General features: G+C 36.8%; 1 protein-coding gene across 2 annotated transcripts in view; it reads left to right on the top strand.

Annotated features, from left to right (window-relative positions):
• SGCZ (sarcoglycan zeta) overlaps window positions 1–22209 on the top strand; it is a 402845-nt gene that overhangs the window by 176399 nt on the left and 204237 nt on the right. For both annotated transcript variants that reach the window (XM_075556756.1, XM_075556755.1), the window contains exon 2: window positions 747–848. In XM_075556756.1, coding sequence (XP_075412871.1) covers window positions 747–848 — 102 coding nt within the window. The remainder of the gene's footprint in view (window positions 1–746; window positions 849–22209) is intronic.

The raw sequence follows: 22209 nt of genomic DNA, 5'->3' as shown, positions 1-22209 counted from the left end.
CACATCTCAGCAAATTAAAGGCATATAATTTCTTCAAGGTTGCTCATAGAGTCTCTTAATCCACCTCCATGAACTTCCTTTTTGAAAACACCACACAGCATATTAAGGTGTTTTATTGTACTCCATAAGCAGTAGTTTACAGCAGTAGATATGCAATCTCCTTTCTTTATTCATGATGACATTATGTTACCACTCTTGTTTATTTTTCCCTTCCTCATAAACTTTATTTCTCAGCATTATCTCCTCCTCGAGATTATTTATTTATTTATAGATAGGGGATGTTTGCAACTCATAGTTTTAAGAATGAAGCACCATATTTACTTGTGCCAGTCAACCATTAATTGTTTACTGAATATTTTTATAAATATGACTACTTATTATTGAGATATTTATATCATGGTAACAGTAAAATGATACTACATCTCTTTGCAATGTTACTTCCATTCTCACATGACAATTATAATGAATAATACTTGAACTGACTAAAGGAAGAAGCCATTAAACCCTGGTTTCTGATCAAGTGGGGAGAAGACAGTAGGTCCTGTGTAGCCGTGTTTTCCCGGTCATTTTAACAGAGCCCCCTTTATGCATGCAGACTACTGCAGTCATTCATGAAGTAGATGCAATCCTTTATTTCCCTCAGATCATTGATCTGAGCTGTTTGATCACTTTAAGCCTAAGAAAATTTTGGCTACATATTCATCCTCTAATTAACCTAAAAGTGAATTATATTTCATTGCTTGTAGGATGGTATGGGAAATCTGAGAGTCACCAAGAAGGGAATTCGACTTGAAGGTATATCTGAGTTTCTACTTCCATTGTATGTGAAAGAAATTCATTCCCGAAAGGTATGTGATGCTGGCTTTGGCTTACTGTAAAAGATCATTTAGAGGTCATGTTTTAGCTGATGTGAGAAAATAGACTCCCCTTATCCCTCAAGTATATATTGAGTTTCCTTAAGCTAAAAATCTATTTGAAGAAAAATAATTCAAAACAGTGAAATCATTGAAAAACTTGAAATAAGTGTTAGTTTCAAACAGCCAAATAAAAGAACTATTTTCAATTAAAGGCAGGGTTTTTGTTTTGTTTTGATTTGCTGTCAATAAAGGATGCCTCTACTATTTTCTCTGACAGTTAAAGATGCACAAGGTTATTTGATACATTTTAAGTAATTTCTGCAAAGTGCATTGAACTTAAATTTTTTTAATTCAGATATTAAATATTTCTCTGACTTTAATGGGCATGCATTATCTAATGGTAATCGCACAGAGTTTTGATTCAGAAACTTAATTTCTTTCTCCTGTACTTTATTCAAAACAAGTCAAAATATTAATCTCTTTAAATGTGTATGTTCATGTGCTAACAACATGTTAAAATCAAATAATTATGGCTAATGAATTCTGTACTACTCTTTGCTCATTTTAGCTTAAGTGTGTTGCTTTCCTGAGTATATGAAAATTTTAAAAAATCTTACTCCAGTCTTTCAAATCGATGAGACATCCTTCTAGGTTATATGTGTATGTATAGAAATAAATTTATTAAGCCAGAAATAAGTAATGGAAAGTACATTACTCTATTAAATATGGAAGTACTCAGCTTTATTTCATAAATGAAAATGTTTGGACAAAAATAATGCTTTTAGTAATCTCAGTAATATGTGCTCACACATGTTTGCCACCCACTTGCTCCTAGTGACGGAGGGGAACCAACTGCTTTTCCTTGGCTGTAATGTTTACAGGAACAGTAGCTTCACTTTTATTCTAACATGTTGGCAAAGTAAACTATAATTTATATAATTTATTTAATATTCTCTTTAGTTATATTTCAAATTAAAATTGATCAGGAGTTTGTTCTTAAAATATTTAAATATATTGATTTAAAATTGTGTTCATACTTTCATATCAAACTGTCAGATTCCTATTAGTGTGTTGTAATGACTGCCGCTCTGGGACATTAATATTTGATATTCAAACTCCTTTTTTACTTTGGTTATATGAAAGACACAGTCGACACATTTGAACAGCTGGCCTTCTGATATAATTAAACTTAAGAAATGCTTAAGCTTACAGTGAACTTTTCTCCCACAGGTTATTTTGTATAAAATACATACAAAATTTTTGTATATAAATTGAAAAAATATTATAAATATCTGTGCCTTTACTCTTAATGGAAGTCAGTATGACCCACAGTTGTTAGAATCTTTCATAGTATTAAGCCATTTAAAAAGTTAAGAAATGAAAACTGATACATAGAAATTAGAAAATTACTTAACATAGGAATAAGATCAGACAAAATCATAGGCATGAAACTCCTTGAAAATGCATTCTATGTATAACTTCAGAGCGAGACAGCAAGAGTGATTTATGTTCAAAGTCATTTAGAACAATTTGTAGTGGCCACCAGGGAAAATGACTGAGGGAAGGATTCAGATGCTCTTTGTCAGCAGGCAGACCATAGGATTTATCTTCCCAGCTGGGTCTGTTTTGACAACAGGTGTGTCAAGGGAAACAAGAATGCTCATTCTCTCCAGGTGAAAGAAGGTCTATTGATTTTATATGCGTAGCATTCATGGGTAAGCTGGAGGCCCTTGGCCCTCCTCAAGGTTGTCCCAGGGAATATTTACCTCAAGTTCACAAGCATTTCCAAAATCCACTTCATTGACTGGAATCCATCTTCCCCCTTTCACATCCCCAGTCATGCCACTTTGTCCTTTCCCCATCAGGTCTGTTTTAGTTTGGCTCCCTGTAGCTAAGAAGCCCAACCAACACAGGCAGGTGGGATTAGCGTCTTCTATCAGCAGTCGAGCAGTAAGTATGGTTTGAGAAAAGAAACAGGAGCAGCTTCACTTAGTCCTTGACAAATATCTCCACACACGATAGAAAAATAAATACCTGACATAAAAAAAGAAATTTTATACATGTTTATTATTATCAATAAAATAAATTAGACAAGATCCTAGACAAGCAATAACTCTTATATTTAAGAGAAAATGCCAAATTTTAGAAAAATAAATGCAACTAGAAATAAATTTTTGTATTACTAAAATATAATATACACTCCAATTTTCCCACATATTTTTATATAATCTTATGTTTTTCACAAGAAAATTCTAAAGTTCTGCAGTCTGAAGGTGAGGGAGGCTACATAAAATTAAAACTGTATATGTCAAGTTTCAATTAAACTAAGATTAAAAATTGTTTTCAACCATTTATATGTGTATATTTCTTCTCTGCTTTTAAATCAGTGCATTTCCATCTTTGTAATGAGATAGTATTCTACAGTGAAGTAAGTAATATTCTCATTTCTAGTCATTTTCTAATAGAGATATTTAACACCATGCATGACACAGGGGCTGCAGCAATATGGTCAGGTGCAGGATCAAGTATAAGAATGATGCCGGTGAAGGTAACGTTTCATTTTGTTGTGTGTGGTGTTGCTATGGATCAGAACTGACTAGACAGGACCTAACAACAGCAGTACGTGGAAAGGTAATGCAGAGATACTGTTGGCACGAAATGCTCCTGCCTGTAAAACTGTAGTCACCGAACTAAAGAAATAGAGGTCAGATTTACTCTACCCTCCATGCTTGCCCCCAGGAGGCCATGGGGGTACACTTGGATAAGGTGCTTTGTTTACCTCTGAAACTTTTACAATATCACAAGTGTACCATCCTAACTGTTCTGGTGATAACTTCCCCCACAAAAGCTATGGATAATCTGATAGGGTGCATTCTACTCTGATTCACAGTCAGCATGTGGGAGTTCAGTGAACCGCAACCAGATTGCCCCTTCCACCCAAAATGCTGTAAAACCAGGTGAGGTTGTTGCTGAACATAAAAAGAGATTCATATTAATACAAACAAATACTGACAATGAACAAAGCAATATCCAATAGAACCTACTTAGCATTGAATATAAAATACATAGCTCCCAACCACACCCACCCCATCTAGGCGATGCTGACTCATAAAGACCCTATAGGACAGGGATGAACTGTTCCTGTGAGTTTATGAGACTGTAAAGCTTTACTGTTGTAGAAAGCCCAGTCTTTCTCCTGTGGAGCAGCTGGTGGTTTCGAAAGGCTTACCTTCTGGTTAGCAGGCCAACGTGTAACCACTATACCACTAGGCCTCCTCCTATTCTTAATAACACTTAAAAAAAAAAGCTTCTTCTTCCTCAAATGGTCCTATCAAAAAAATATACAGGAAGAAAAAAAATCTATTCTGTGGATATTTTAGAATTCAGTGCATCTTTTGAAACTAACATATTTATGGAATAGTCATTTAATATTTTAACTATATAATTTTCTTCACAAAGGAAAATACAAAGGATCTTGGTTTGGGAGGAACCTTACAGAAACGATTACATATTCTGAATCATTTTCAAGGTACATGGTTTGACATGAGGACAACTCTTTTGAAATAACATAAGATTATAAGATGTACCTCTCCCAGCCATTTCATTCATTTATTTTTAATGTAACTGCAGCCTATTTTTAAGTTTACATAGGTTCAGGACACTGATGTGTTTAAATTGAGTTTCCCTGATGTTTTACTACAATGCACATCAGAATGCTCTTCTGAACATTTCCAAGTACCTCTCAACAACTCCAGTAAGTGTATAGTGAAGCAGAGCAAAGAAAGGGTGCCTAGGCATTTTATGTTGTTTTAAAACACTGTCAATGGGTCTATTCAACTCTGCTAGTGTTTGCGTGTGAGCAGCTAGTTGCCAGATCGGCAGTTTAAACCACTTTCCTCTCCAGGAGAAATATGAGACTTGCTCCTTCCATAGAGAGTTCCACTCTCTGCAACGCCCAGGGGCAGTTCACCTGGGCTTCAGGGTCACTATGAATGTGTAGAAGAGGCCACTCATGGACTCAAGGCTGACACCACTCTAGTTTATCAATTGTTCAGTTCCAATTATCAACACTCAGATATAAGCCCGTACCAGATGCTAATCATTGATTTTCTCAAAGTATATGATTGTGCATCTGTGTGAATAGAATGATAAATTAGGAGATGCATATGTGTGTACTATTTATGCTTAGTTTATTATACACATTTAATAGAAAGAAAAATAATATGAGTTAACATTAAATAAATTACTGGGCTTAAATATTTTCCACCACATTATGATTAAAAGAGATTTTTCTTAGGATTAAAGAAAAACAAAAGAGTATGATTACCTTTAAGAATTTAGATGCATTTGCTTCATGTTTTAAATTCAGTGTTCATTATCTACCTGCTGTGTAATTTCAGATGATTAGCTCCTTTCCAAATTGTCCTCTTCCCTCTCCATTTTCACTTTTTGATAAGTATGTATTTTTAACTTTACCAGAATTCACAATATTTACATTTCCTTCTGAAAATTTAATTGCCTTGGCGCTTTGGTCCTAATTCTCCACATAGATAACTGCAGTATTAACTACAATCCCTTTTAATTGTAGAATCTCCATTCGAGTTTATTGTTCAAAATCACTCCTTAGTTGTACTTCACCATTAATAAGTTATTATCTTTGTTATAATTTTCCAAATATGCTTAAAGTTCTATCTCTTGCCTTTATGCTTTTCTGAAAATAATATTGATTATTCACAAGTTCATTTCTTCAGATCTACAAATTGATTGTCCTATTATATTCTAGTGCTGATTATTGTCATGAAAAGTGAGGAGAATTTGGTATTTTCATCCTGTTAATGATATAATTATTTTCCTAGGATGCCTAACAATATTTTGCCAGTTTACTGTTTTCCCTGTCAGGAAAATATCATTGATCTGAATACATCATATCACTCATCTCATTTGTTGACTTTTTCATGTCAAAAGCGATCTTTTGTATGCTGCATTCGTTTGTTTCTCCACCGCTATTCTAATTTTGTGAACTTTTTATACTTTTCCACTGGCCGAGGTAATTCTCACTAGGGTTCATATTCATATCATTTGTAAACTATATGAAGTTTGCCCTTGCTGTTTCTAATTAATTTGCATATACAAGATTAAGTCAAACAGGATGGTGACTAGGGTCTCAGTTCATAGATGCTTGGGTTCACTAGAAATGAGACATGTGTACGCAAGTCTCTGCACTCTGGACGGTTGCAGCCCAGTTCTCCAAGGATCACACTTGCCTCATTTGGGACTTTCCAAACACTGTCCAACAACAGCAGGGACTTTCAAAAGGGTCAGCAGGACCTCTTCATTTCAAGGAGCTTCGGTAGGCCATGGTGACTGTGCAGGATATCAAATTTTAGATTTTTTTCCAAGGACATAGTGTAATCTCTGGGGCTTATTATGAAGATGTGTTAAGAAATCTGAACAGGACACTGGAGAGAAAAAAATACATAAACATCAAGCAGGAAAGTTGCACTAACAAAAATTTTCCCCCATTGCATCAAATCACCTGCTTATTCTTCCAAGAAACAAGAGCTGTCCTACAAGAATTTCTTTGCAAACTGTACTGTATTAAAGAACATTTCAAAGGCACATGACAGGGGCCCCTCAAGTATGCCATAAATCCTCTTTAGATGTGATAAAAATTGAAGAGTGTTTAATTCTTCATGGAAGGTTAAAGTGTAGTGAAAAACCCTTTAAGAATTATATAGACCATTAATTCATAAAAATAGAGGTGTTGTCCTATGTACATATATTTATATGGCAATACACCGACGTAGTGGATGGACTTCAGGCCTCTGCTCATACCCTACCTCAATATAAGAACATTTTGTTCGAAGAAACTGGCATTATAAAAAAAAATAAAAAGAAAGAAAGAAAGAAACTGGCATTGTGTAATGCTCCCCCTCCCTGCATGATTACTGACTACAAAATCGGTACATAAGCAAATGTGTTGAAGAAAGCTGATGGTGCCCGGCTATCAAAAGATATATCATCTGGGGGTCATAAAGGCCTGAAATTAAACAAGCACCCAGCCAACTTGGAGGAAGCACACCAGTCGGTGGGATCATGAGATGTTGAAATGGGGTGAAAGTCATCAGAAGACTCATACCAAACAAACAAATAACATATTATTGAGAGCAAGGAGGGTCAGAGAAAAGACCCAAAGCCCGTCTATAGACAATGGTACATTCTTCCACAGAACAGTCATAGGGAAGGGATGAGTTAACCAGAGCACAGTCTAGCAACAATGAAAAACACAATATTCCTCCGGTTCCTTGAGGCGTCCTCACCCCTCACTGTCATGACCCCAGTGCTGCCCCTCAGTTGGAACTAGACCAGAGTGTGACACTGGTATAGACAAGAAAAAACCCGGAACAGGAATGGGAATAGCTATATCAGAAGGGTAGGGGGAATGTGAGGAGAGGAGGTGAGGATGTGGGAGCCAATCACAATGATTTTCACATAAACACATACACACTCTCTCTCTCTCTAACCATTGAGGAATGAAAAGAGCGGTCGGTGTAAGATATGAAAAGAATAATAATTTACAATTTATCAAGGGGTCACATGGGAGAGACACGGCTCAATAGAAAGTAAATGTCTAAGGATGGTAACATAGGTAAAAATATGCTTGATACTATCAGTTTATGGATTGTTATAAGATTTGTAATAGCCCCAAATAAAATGTCCTTTTAAAAAAAAACATAGTGTATAGGCTTGGCTGAAGGATATGTTGAGAAACTATAGCGTCATATTTTGATTTTTTTATTAATAAATTTTCTATGTTTTTGTAACAATCTGTAAGAGTATACTTAGATTTTCACATTTCCTTGTGACTGTAAATATCCTTTTTAACTTTATTAAGTGAGGTTACTAGCTTAAAAGTTTCATAAAATATGGTTTTACATTCTAAAACTGAAGTTCTCGCAGTACATAGTCTCCATTGTCAGTGATCAGTTAAAATTTGAGGAAGAGGAATTATTATCAAGTTAATTCTTTTATTTCCTAGAGAGATTAATGGTGAGAAAAGGAAAATTAGTTGGAATGATTTTCTTTTGTGTGAGGTGCTTTTAAATGACTTGCAATGCCCAGGAATAAACTATCTTCATTTTGCGTGTGAGTGCGTGTGTGAGTGTGTGTGTGTGTGTGTGTTTGTGTGTGTGTGTGTGTGAGGGACTTGAGTTCGTTCTTCCTTTGTAAAATTATTTTAGTGGTTTGTGTTTATATATTATTTTATTCTTAATAAAATTTTCTTTCATGAAATATTTACTCACCAAGTTCCCTTTATTTAAATTAGTATATTTATTTTGGGCTTCTTAAAAGTATGCTAACTTTCCTTCTTAAATTTGATAACTAGTCAGAGGGAAGCATTTTGAAAATGTTGTATATTTTACTATCATGAATAGTATTAGGATTTTCTAATCATCAGTTCCCTCTTCTTTTCATCCAGGGAATAATACATTTTTCTCTCCACAATAACTTTTCTCATTCACTGTATTCTCGATTTGTACATATGTTTATTTCTCAGCTTTCTATTTTTGTTAACATGTTTGCTTTAAAAACAAAATTTAAGGCTTATTTTTAAAACTGACTTTTGACTATTCTATTTTTCAAAAGCTTTTGCTCATTTTCCATTTTCACATTTAGATACACTTAAAAATCATCTGTCAAAGTTTATGTTGGAAACTTATTTATAGCTACATTAATTTAATTATGGTTCCAGTTAACTTGTGGAGAATAGGCATCTTTCTTTTTAATCATTTTATTAGGGGCCCATACAACTCTTATCACAATCCATACATGCATCAATTTGTAAAGCACATTCATACATACATTGCCATCATCATTCTCAAAACACCTGCTTTCTACTTGAGTCCATGGCATCTGCTCCTCATTTTTCCCGTCCCTCCTAATTCCTCCCTCTCTCCTGAACCCTTGATAATTTATAAATTATTATTATTATTGTCATATCTCTCACCATCCAACGTCTTCCTCACCTACTTCTCCACTGTCCATCTCCCCAGGAGGAGGTTATATGTAGATCCTTGTAATCTGTTCCCCCTTTCTACTCCACCCTCCCTCCACCCTCCTGATACTGCCTCTCTCTCCATGGGTCCTGAGGGGTTCATCTGTCCTGGATTCCCTGTGTTTCCAGTTCCTATCTGTGCCAGTGAACATCCTCCAGTCCAGCCAGATATGTAAGGTAGAATTGGGGATCATGATAGTGGGAGGGTGGGGGGAGGAAGCGTTCAAGAACTAGAGGGGAATTGCATATTTCATCGTTACTACACTGCACCCTGACTGGCTGATCTCCTTCCCGCAGCCCTTATGTATGGGATGTCCAATTACCCACAGATGGACTATGGGTCCCTACTCTGCACTACCCCTCATTCACAATGCTATGTTGTTTTTTTTTTGGTCTTTGATGCCTGATACCTGATCCCTTCGACGCCTTGTGATCTCACAAGCTGGTGTGATTCTTCCATGTGGGCTTTGTTGTTTCTCGGTTAGATGGCCCCTTGTTTATCTTCCAGCCTATAGGACCCCAGATTCTATATATTTTGACAGCCGGGCACAGTCAGCTTTCTTCACTGCATTTGCTTATGCACCTGCTTTGTCTTCAGCATTCGTGTCGGGGTAGGCTGGTGTGCTTCTTCCATGTGGGCTTTGTTGTTTCTTAGCTAGATGGCCGCCTGTTTATCTCCAAGCCTTTAAGACCCCAGATGCTATATTATTTGATAGCCAGGCGCAATCAGCTTTCTTCGCCACTTTTGCTTATGCACCCATTTGTTCTCAGCGATTGAGTCAGGACAGGCTGGTGTGCTTCTTCCATGTGGGTTTTGTTTTCTCTCAGATTGATGGCTGCTTGTTTATCTTCAGGTCTTTAAGATTTCAGGTGCTATATCTTTTGGTAGCCAGGTACCCTCACCTTTCTTCACCACCTTTGCTTGTGCACCCATCATTGGATATAGCATTCCTCCTTGACCCATAGCACCATTGGGGACAACACTAGAGACACATGGCGGGAATTGTGCCCTTCATGAGCTCACCCCACTGAAGTCAACTTCTGGGGGCATGCAGCAGAACAGCAGGGGGAGCTGAGCAATAGTCTCTAGGGATGGAGTTGGTGCCAGGACATGGCACCCCATCAGACTCGAATGGACATCTTTTTGTTGTATTTTCATCTTCTTGGCTTCCCAGGCATCTTCCCAGGGCACCTTCCTCCATGTTATGTCAAGATCTCTTTGATGCTGTTCAGAAAAAAGTCTTCATATTTTTCCAAAAACATTTCAAATTTCTAGTGGATCATTTTATGATTCTCATCGCTTATGTGAATGCAGTTTCCATAATATTTTATAGTTGATTTTTGTGCTTGTATAGTACAGTTGTTATTTTGATGTTGCAATATCACCTAGCTATTTTCGTAATATTTCATAACATTTATTACTTGTACTATACATACTTAACATTTATTACTTGTATTATTACTTTTACTATACTTCGTAGTATACAATTACTTTTATAAGAATAATTCTAACTTCTAAATATCTTCAAAGCATGCATTGTGATTCCTTGTTTGAAATCGTGGCTATATCACTTACCCCTTATCTACTCTCTGCAGTGTAATTTTCTGCACAATGACGTGAGTAATAATCCCTGTAAGTACTCAGCTGCTAAGTAAAAAGATCACTGGTCAAAACCCACTCAATAGCCCCATGAACAAATGATTTACAGTCCTGTTTTTCTGATGATGACAGCTAAGGAAACTCTATTCTGCCTCAGGGGGTCTCTGTAAGTTTAAAAATTATTTTTAGATCAAATAAAAGAGAGGAAACTCCTAAGAAGTGTCCAACTGAAGAAATAGTCATTGTTGTCTATCATTTTTATTAATAGCCACAGATTGTAACAAATGACTTCAAATCCTGATCATCTCCTTCTTAGCATAGAGAGAGTATTATTAACAGGGATACTGTATTTAGGCAGTAGACTTTTAGAATTTCCGATTGGATATGGAATGTATCTATTAGATGAATGCAGATGTCAAGCTAGGGTTTAATAAGCCTAAATTTATGTAGCAGGTGCAAGGCCAGTGAAAAAATGGGGGGAGGGTGAGCTCCTCATTTTACACATAAACCCAAACTAACTGCCATGAAATTGATGCTAACTCATAGTGGCCCTTTTAGGGCAGGATAGAACAGTCCTGGTGAATTTCTGTGAGTGTAACTCTTTACCCGAGTAGAAAATCTTTCTTTCTCCCGCGAAGTTGCTGGAGGTTTCCAACTGCCAACCTTGTAGCTAGCACCCCATTGCGTAACCACTTAGCTACCAGGGCTCAAGTGGTAAACACATACAGAAATTACAGGCGAACTCTACGAAAAGGAATGTAGAGAGATATGATTAGGTTTTTACTGTTACCAAGGGCTAAAGAATGTGAGTGGATGTGAAAGAACCCACAAAAAAGCCAAATCAAACGGTGAGTGAAGTAGAAGGAAAACTGAAAGGATAAGGTTTCCTGGAAGCAAAATAAGAGAGTGCATCCACAAGGGATGTGTGAGCAAAGCATTCAAATTTTTCTTGGTGAAAAAGAAGAATAAAAACAGGTCCATCTTTAATTAACTTGTTTGTATTCTTGTGAAAAGTATTATTTTATTTTATATTTTAACATGAAGGTATATTTATCATTGTTAATATTTAATATAATTTTTAATTTAAATATACAGCATATAGGTGCGTGTGTGCATGCACACACACACGCACATAAATAAATAGCAAATTCCATGAAAGGACATCCATGTAGTGAACCATTGCTTTGTTGCTGGGGAGATATTTCCTGTTCATGAGGTAACAAGATCTTAATACACTGATGAATTCAGTTCATTAACATTTAGTTTTAGATTTTTTCATATGTTAAACTTTACTATATTTATCACACTTTTATATATACTTTATTTGTTATAACCTATGGTTTGGTTGATTACACAGTTATCTTTCAGAATTAATTGGGAGCCTAAATTTGTTATTATGTGCCAAACCAGTTTGAGTAGTATAGTGTTTTGTATTACTAAAGGAGCAAATTTTGAGGTTGTAAAATGTTCCACTATACTTTGAACCACAATAAATGCTTATTGAAGAAGCAGTCAAGAATGACATATTGCTTCAGGAATATATTCGGCACAAGCCCTGTTTAAGATGTGAAAATGCACAGGATGCCCTTTGAGGACTTGCCTGGCCTAAACCATGGTATTTTCAACTGATTCAAGTACATGTGAAGCTGGACAATGATTAAGGCAGATGAGAGAACCGGTGCCTCTGAATTGTGATGTTGGTGAAGAAGCGTAAGAGTGTTATACTCTCCCAGAACAACAAACAAACTTGTGTTGAGAGAAGTGCAGCCAGAGTAGAATCGAAGATGGTGAGATCTCTTCTCATGTGTTTTGGAGACACAGGTGTTGTCAGGAGACAAACTGTCCCTGGAAAAGGACGGCACGCTTGGCAGAGTAAAAGGCCAGGGACAAAGAGGAAGATCTTGGTGGAATAGTCACAGCTCTTTATATGGCTCCTCTACTCTAGTCTTGGTAACTGCCATCACGTGATTGGAAATAAGGCGGGTGTAACACTAAGGAAGGGTATTGGTCAGTTTGCTTACGGCACCTCCTGCATCCCCTGAATTATAAGGATGCATAATTTTGGAAGCAGAAATAAATCATTGCAGCTCTAACAGAAAGGGGAGCCTTTAAGGACCTTGGAAGAGCATATTCAAAATCTTGGTCTAAAGTGGTGGAAGCTGCTGAGATCAGATGCACTGTAGACTGTAGCAGGGAGACTCAGAGGAGCAGCCCTGAAACTGTGGGGTACATTCTTCTTTTCTGGCTGGAGACTCCAGAACGGTGACATAGTGACAGGAGGCAGAACAGCTCCTAGCCTATAGAGGCTAAGGGCAAGGAATCAGGTGATTGAGCAACTAAGAAGTAGAGAGAGGCTTGACTACCATGTGGCTGAGAGATCACTCTGAGCTAATGAGTGAATATTTACATCTTTGGAATGTTTGAAGGTTATCTGAGGGTCTACCCCAGTAAATAAAAAATAGCCTAATCCATCCATAAATATACAAAGTAAAAGCAAAACAAATGTTTCTGTGGAGTAGATCTGATATGCCGTGACCTCATATATTTGAGCACAGAATAATACTCCACCGGGTTTCCAATACCTGAGTTTAGGGAAGTATGAATAAATCCTTCCCAATTCTATCTTTAAGTTACCTCTGGGTAGTCTCGAACTTTTAACCTTGTGGTTAGCAGCCAAGGGTTTTAACCATTTGCCTCATGCAGAAACTATTTTTAAAGCCTTCCCAATCTTTTCCTGTCCAAGTTCAAGAAATATTGAACCTCTACAGCCAAGTTTGGTTAACCATACTTCTGTATTTAGCAGCTTCAAAATTATTACTATTAGCTGCCATTAAGTTGATTCTGATTTATAATGACCGATGAACAACAGCACAAAATGCTGCTTTTCTACACATCATCCTCAAGCTTATAAGCATGTTTCAGTCTATTGCTGTGACTCTTGGCTCAGTATACCTTGCCGAGGCTCTCCGCATCTCATTGACCTTTCACTTGAACAAACATGAAGTCCTCCTCTAGTGTTAACCCCTCCTTATTATGTGTTTAGAGATAGTGTGTTTTTTTTATAATTTCTGCTGTTATCCATAATAAATGACTCATGTTCTGGCACTTCATAGGTGCCTCTGTTACTAAAAAGTAGACCACAAACCCTTTCTTAGTCTCACAGTTTCTGAGAATCAATCCACTCTGGGTAACTTTGGTAGTATTTTAAATATCATTAGTATAACTTCCAGCAACACCAGGATTTAAGAATGTGTTATTAACATGTGATATGCACATGACACAGTCTTGCTTCCTGAGAGTAAGGAGTAAGTGAAGCACTTAGTAATGAAATTTAATGATTTCAGCCTTAAGTCTAGATTACACTCAATGCAAAGAGGGCCCAAATCCTCACAACTGGACCCATAAGCAACATCATGATAAATAGAGAAAAGGCGGAAGTTGTCAGTGATTTGCCTGCTTGTGTGTTCATGAAGGCAGAAGTCAAAAGACTGAAAGAGGGAGTGCAAAGGATAGACTTTGGGGCCAGAGTATGCCAACCCATCAAACTCGATTGGAGGACATGCCAAGAGATCAAAAATCAGATCTTGATCTATTTACAGGTTTTTCTTTTCCTTTTTTTTAGTTATTATTATTTTAATTAATTTATTCTTTTCTTTGTCATTGGTTTTCTTTGTTGTTGTCATCATTGTGTTCTCTTTTGTCGCTTTTTCTTGCTATGCTTTTTTTGGGGGGGTGCATATTATTATCTCTATAGATCTATCTATAGATAGGCTGGATGAACAGGAGAAAACAACAGAACCAATGGTTCCATGGGGGACATAGGAGAGGGGGAGGCAGGGCCAAAGAGGTAGTGTTGACCAACCCAGGGGCAGGGGAGCAACAAATGATCCAAAATTAATGGCAAGGAGGGTGTGAGAAGCCTGGTAGGGATTCAGCAAAGGCAATGTAACCAAAATTACTGAAACTCAAATGAAGACTCAGTATGATAGTGGGACAAGAGGAAAGTAAAAGGAAATAGAGGAAAGAACTGGGAGGCAAAGGGCATTTAGAGAGGTCTAAATACAGTCATGCAAATATGTAAATATATTTATATAGGATTGTGGAAAAATAGATCTACGTGCATATATTTATAAGTTTGGTATTAAGGCAGGAGATGGACATTGAACCTCCACTCAAGTACTTACTCAATCCAAGAATAATTTGTTCTATTAAATTGCCATTCCATAAAGCACACCTTCCTGACACGATCACTGATAAGAAATGTGTGCAGAAGCAAATGTGGTGAAGAAAGTCTGATAGTGCCTGGCTATCAGAAGATATAGCATCCGGGGACTTAAAGGCTTGCAGGTAAACAAGCAGTCATCTAGCTCAGAAGCAACAAAGCCCACGTGGAAGAAGCACACTAATCTGTGTGACCACGAGATTTAGAAGGGACGAGGTATCAGGCAACAAAGAACAAAAAATCATATCATTGTGTGCCCACCTTCCCTACACAATTACTGAAGACAAATGGGTGCATAAGCAAATGTGGTGAAGAAAGGCTGATAGTGCTCAGCTATCAAAAGATATAGCATCTGGGCTCTTAAAGGCTTGAAGATAAACAAGAGGCCATCTAGCTGAGAAGCATCAAAGGACACATGGAAGAAGAACACAAGCCTGTGTGACCACGAGATGTTGAGGGGATCAGGTATCAGACATCAAAGAACAAAAAATGAGGGTGAGTGTAGAGTGGAGACCCAAAGCCCATCTGTAGGCAACTGGACATCCCCTTACAGAAGGGTCACGGGGAGGAGATGAGCCAGTCAGGGTGAAGGGTAGCAACGATGAAACATACAACTTTCCTCTAGTTCTTAAATGTTTCCTCCCCCCACTATCATGATCCCAATTCTACCTTACAAACCTGTCTAGACCAGAAGATGTATACTGGTACAGATAGGAACCAGAAACACAGAAAATCCAGGACAGATGACCCCTTCAGGATCAGTGGTGAGAGTAGGGATACCGGGAGGGTGGAAGGAGGGTTAGGTGGAAAGGCAGAACCGATTACAGGGATCTACATATAACTTCCTTCCTGGGGGACAGACAACAGAAAAGTGGGTGAAGGGAGATGTTGGACAGTGTGAGATATAACAAAATAATAATAATTTATAAATTATCAAGGGTTTATGAGGGAGGGGTAAGCGGGGAGGGTGGGAGAGAAATGAGGAGCTGATCCCAAGGGCTCAAGTAGAAAGCAAATGTTTTGAGAATGATAATGGCAACAAATGTACAAATGTGCTTGACACATGGATGGATGTATGGATTGAATGAGTGTTATGAGCCCCCAATAAAATGCTTTTAAAAAGAGAGACCAAAAGAACTATTGGATTAGGTAAATCTGCTGCACAAGAACATTTTAGGATATTGAAAATAAGGGAGTTAAAGGAATAAGATGCACCTGATCCAACTCATGCCATATATCTATATATTCCATTGCTTCCCACGCATGGGAAGGGTGGACACAGAAGAAGGAAGACCTAAGAAGAATGGATGCATTTGAAATGTGGTGCTGGAGAAGAATATTGAAAATACCATATACTGCTAGAAGAACAAACCTCTTTGTCTTCAAAGTACAGCCAGAGTGCTCCATAGAAGCAAGGGTAGCGAGGCTTCATCTTACATATTTCGGACATGCTGTCAGGAGAGACCAGGCCTTGGGGAAGAACATCATGCTTACTGATATGGAGTGGCAGTAAAATAGAGGAAGGCCCTGGACAGGGTGGATGGACACAGTGGCTGCAACCAGGGGCTCAGGCAGAGGAACCACTGTGAAGATGGTGCAGGATCAGGCGGTGTTTTTTTCTGTTGTGCAGAGGGTTACTATGGGTCAGAACTGACTATATGACACTTAACAACAACTACAACCGTAACACCATTGCTTCCAGCAACATAGTAGCAAGTAAATCACCATAATAAGACACATAAACTGACAGACTAGCAGTGGAGAATTAAAATGAGATTGGAAGGTTTCCTAAGAGAGTGTCATTTCCTCCTGCCCTCTGCTCTAGTCCCAGTCCTACACAGGATTAATGGGCTCCAAATATGTCAATATTTGTGTTTTGTTTGTTTTTAATAATTCATTCTAATACTTGGCTCTGTGAAAACTAATATAGCATTAGTCATTTTAGGTGTTAAAGTGTGAATCTTTGATCTGTGTGTACATATGTACCTACAACACACACACATCAACAGAAAACACAGACCTCTTGAAAAATATGCTAAAAAAAGGCTACTTAGGAGAATACAATATATTGTTAAAATGGTAACTCTGCATTAGAAAGTCAAGGTGGAAGATATTATAGGAAGACTTCTGATGGCATCTTGTGATACAGCTGAGTTGCCATAGGGAGATGAAGCCGTTCTTCCTGTGTATAGAACGTGGTTGGCAAGGTAATTTATTTTAAACGGAATGGCAAGTGCAAAATGTCGAGAATCTTTATATTCAGTGGTTGCATCGAAGGCACACAGTTGTTTCAGAGACATCAGTGAGCCACCAAGAAACTGAGCAGAGATATTTATTTATGTTTGTGTTTACATAGTTTTTGAACTATGTTTTTGATTCTACCCAAATGTCTGAATTTATCAATGTAAGAAATAAGTTTGGTACAAAGAAATGGTACTCTTTCTTTATCACCATTGACATTTCTTAACTGATTACATAACCAAAATAAGGAGGATTAGATTAATTATTTATGGATGTTTGGTAACTGTAACAAGGAGAGAAAAGTTAATCAAAACTATAAAAATTGAATTACAAGTCATTCTAAAGCTGTTAGATACAGCATAAATATTTATGATCCTTTGATTAGAATAGCTAATAATTTTATGAACAAAAAAAAATGGCAGGAGCAGATTTCCAGAGAAAAACACATAGAGGGGGAAGCACCCATAGGAGACTCCGAGTCTAACTAATTATGAGTCATGACACTGTGGAAATTCCACATGGTATTAATATTGTCTGCACCTACAAGAAACTCTTCTACAAAATAGGGGCAAAGTAACTATTGTAGTTCACTTCACACGGTTGCTGAGAAAATTAAATTCAAAAGCTTCAAAGTAAAGGCTAATAAATTGTCACATGTAGGAATCATTAAAAACAATAGTTATCAGTGCTAGAATGAGCATAGGGAACTAAGATGGCCATAGTATTTGGGAAAAACTACATATAGATTTTTTTGAAGTATAAGGAAATGATAAAAAAATCCTAATTGAAAGTTTCAAAGGATGTTACAATAAAGAGTGTGTTCTGATACATTATTAAGGAGGGGAGAAAATATCAACGAAAATATACTCACACCAAATTTTCAATATAAAATTACAATTAGGACAATTATGGAATAAGAAAAGCAAAATGATATCAGAAACTGTTTTAAAATAAACATTTTTGAGAGCCTATCACCAGATACTTGATCCAGAGAAACAAAGCAAAACAAACATCAGTTCATATACATTTTGACTCTAAATGTACACCCTAGAAAGGGAAAACAATGAAATATTAGTCAAAAATTCAATTAAAAACAGTGAAATTACATTACATAAATTTCAAAATAGAAATGTGAAATAAATTTGAAATGATGTAATAAATATGGTAAAATAATAAAATAAAAACAATTCTAAGCTAAAAGTAATAAAGAGACAACACATGGATGAGAATGTTTGAACAACCTATAAGAATAAACACTTAAAGGCAACATTGGGATTAAAGGATGTATACATATATACTTTAGAACAAAATAAAAATCCATAAAATTGGTTCATCTTGAGATAAAATTGTAGGGACCAACCATCCTACTAAAACTATTTACAGATTCCATAAAGGCGAGAATGACTAGAAAATTTAAACCACATTGTGTTCGTTTCAGATGCCATTCAGTTCCAACTCGGGGCTCCCTGTTTGTAATAGATGACACAATGCCCGACCCAGCGTCAGCCTCACCATCGCTATGTCTAAGTCCCTGTTGGCAACCACTGGGTCAGTCCACCTTGTGCAGGGTTCCAGCAAACAGCAAGGAGGCAACCTCTGCTTTCCCGACTGCCACCAGGCCTGATTTCCTCTATGCACCACCCTTCATTATCTAACCAGCAGTGCCTCCTCTGCCAGTGAACATCTCTGTTGAGTTTGATCATTTATTTCAATGGCCACATGGAACTCAGAAACATTACTTAGGGTTAAGGGGGCTTATTGGGGAGGTTAATAGGTCACCACCAAGTCAGGATCAGCAATGGTAGTGATCTCTGTCTTTTTCCACCAATACTTATACACAAATATACACACACATGTGCGCACACACACACAGATACACAGGTAAGCACATATAATACTTCTAACTGAATCATTTTCCTACGAATACGTAAAATAATAAGATCGTGGGCTGCAGTTTCAGCTTTGAGGTTGTTTATTTTTTATAAGAACTTGGAAAGGAGACACATAAAATAGTTTCATATCAATATATCAAGTGTGTGAGTTACACTGTCATAGATTGGCATGAGTAATTAAGTTTTAAATGTCTGTTATATAGAATAGTTCCTTCTGTCTGAGTGTTTTTCCATGTGTGAACTGCTGTAGAAAGACGTGCATCTCTTATATCATTAGAGTGATCTAAGCAGTAGTATAAAATGATGATATAAAGAGTAGTATACTATCTTTTCTGAGAGGAGAAAAGCAAAGATATATAACTTACCTGAGTATAACGAGCAGACATATGGTGAAAGGTACTAATCCAATCTCTGAGACTGGATGTATAGGTGATACCATGTGTGTCCATAGGGTTTCAGTGGGTGGCTTTGAGAAGTGGTTCACCTCTGTGAGATCCCAGGTCAGTCAATGGAATCAATGGACAAAGCCCTATCAGGAGGACTAGGAGGGAATCTCTTCAGAAAGCAATTATTTCTATTCTTAGAGTTGGGGACTTTCCTAAAATCCCTATGTTGAAAACTATGCCATTGGGTTTGTTTTTACATAGATTAGTTTAATATTTTTGTGTAGATGAGTTAAAAACAAACCATAAAATACATATTATACTAAAAGTCACTCTTTTTAACATTTAATTGGGAGTTCTTACAGATATTATTACAATCCATAGTTCCATTAGCTCAGGTGTCATTGTACAACCATTACCAGCAGCATTTACAATCCAGTTTCTTTTTCCTTGAACTCCTTGATATCAGCTCCCATCTAACCCCTCCCTCTCTCACCCGCCCACTCTTCTGAACCCTTAATAAATTATATTGTTATTTTTATTTGTTGTTGTTTTTGCCGTAACTCACACCATCCAATAAATCTCATCATCTAAAATTCTGATGTTCATTTCCCTTGAGTGGGGTTATATAATCATCATTGTTGTCAGTCCACCCCCCTGCTTTTCCCATACCCTCAGGGAATTATTACTCCTATAATTGTTTCAGAAGGGTTTCTCTATCTTGGATTTCATCCATCAAAAGATCTTACTGGTACCAATGTACATATGCAGGTCTAGCAAGGTTAGTGAGATAAAACTAATGCCATAATAGTTGGTGGAGGATATTTTAAAGAACTAGAGGGTAGTTATGTGTTTCATCACTACTCTGCTGTACTCTAGATGTATTGTCCCTTCCATGTGGGCCTTCTGTACGGGACTATCTAATTATCTCACAGGGGGGCTTTTGGTCCCCACTTTGCCTACGATCCTTCCTGTCAATTGAGGACTCATTTTTAAACTTCTGATTCCCGTGACAACTCATTATCACAGAGGGTGGAATTCTTCTTCCATGTGGGCTTTGTTTCTTCCTTGCTAGATGGCCACTTATTTAACTTCAAGCCTTTAAGACCCCAGAGGTTATATCATTTAATAGCCAGGAACCCTAAGCTTTCTTCACCACATTTGCTTATTTAACCATTTTGTCTTCAATGATTGTGTCAGGAAGGTATCATACACTGACACATTATTAGAATAAACTGTTCATGTACTGAGTTAGGATTTAAGTAGAGGCCCATGCCCATCTGCTTCCTAGTTGTATTAACATATAAATATATATACCCATCTTCATATATGTATATATTAAATGTCACTCTTTAGTGACAGGAACTTTAATGAGGCATAAATGTGATTTCTTGTAATGAAGCTGGAGGAAATTGTTCTCAAACTCAAGTTTTTTTTTCAGCCCCAAACTCACACAACAATCTAAGTGTATCAGCTGACTATTGCTTAAAACAAACCTTGGATATATTGTAGGTTCAATTCCAGAACACAGAAATGAAGTAACTATTATAATATAAAAGTTACTTTTTTAACATATGTTACGCTGTTAAAAGTTTGAACACATTATGTAAAGATTAAAATATTGAGGCAGATATAAAAACATGACACTTTGACACAAAGCCCGTGAATGCTGTTGGAAAAAAAGCTGGGGGGGCGCAAAGTGACTTCTTAGAGACAGGACTGCCAAAAACTTTAAATTTTTAAAATATTCACTATTTGTGAGCCACAATTATGTGAGCCTTTATATAGGGTCTTCTTATTATATAACATCCTACTACTTAAGAGAAAAAGTGTTAGAAAAGGCCCAAAACGTTTGGGTTAGGACCTAGAAGTGCATTTAAACTACTTGCATTAACTTTTAACTTTTTTTTTTTAGTTTAAAACAAGTAAGAGTTTTCAAAGACTTTTTGACTATGGACCAGAGTAAGAAAAAAAATCTTGCATTATTGTATGTAATACACTTTTTAAAAACTAATAAATAATTATTCAAATCCATTCTAATTTAACTGAACTATGTTTATAAGATACATATATAACTATAATTCTTAATCTAGTCAATAAAATTGCAAACCACTAACAATATCGTTGTCTTCTAAGATGTCTTGATCAAGAGTGTAAAAACACAGTGCCATAGTTACGGTAGTAAAATGACATATTTAATACATTTGTGGCAAGATATTTCCTCTTGAGCATTGCAGACCAAAAATGGATTCTGCAAAAGATTAATTTGATATTTTTTAATTGCAAGGAATGAAGGACGTTTATTGCATAAGAGCATACCGTGACTGTGCTTCCATGGTAATTTTCTAGAAAATGTTAACTCCTGGTGATGCGGGTGTGCATTTGGTTTTCAGTCATGATTTTTCAGAAGGAGATTAGGACTTTCTTCCAAGGCACCTCAGGGGGATTTGAACCTCTAGCTTTTTCATTAGCAGCTTAGCATAAACTACACATTAGAGTTAAGAAGCGTATTTGAATATTTTCTTACACCATATATGCAAATAGGAAAATATATAGTATATCTCACTCAATGTTCCTTTATTTTATGAAGAATATAAATTAGATCCCTTTAAGAGATGCACCCTAGAAGAGTCCTGGGAGGCACGCAGGGCTGTTAATTGCTCACTCAGCAATTCCAAACCACCAGCTGCCCCTCAAGATAAAGATGAGGCCATCTACTCCTCTAAAGGCTTACAGCCTGGGAAACCCACCAGGACAGCCCACCCTGTCCAGTAGGTCACTGTAAATTGGAATCATCTCGATGGCAGTGGCAAGAGCTGTACCATGACCTATATCAGTGCAGTTTGTTTGAGATAAATATAATAGTTTATAAATAATAGAGGTTAGCTCATTCGGATATTTTGCATTCTTTTCCAAAAGTTTTTTACTGATATGAATATTTGGTGAATATTCATTAAT

Source organism: Tenrec ecaudatus, chromosome 8 (assembly GCF_050624435.1).
Source record: "Tenrec ecaudatus isolate mTenEca1 chromosome 8, mTenEca1.hap1, whole genome shotgun sequence".
NCBI classification, from domain to species: Eukaryota; Metazoa; Chordata; class Mammalia; order Afrosoricida; family Tenrecidae; genus Tenrec; species Tenrec ecaudatus.
This window is presented reverse-complemented; position numbering and strand designations above follow the sequence as displayed.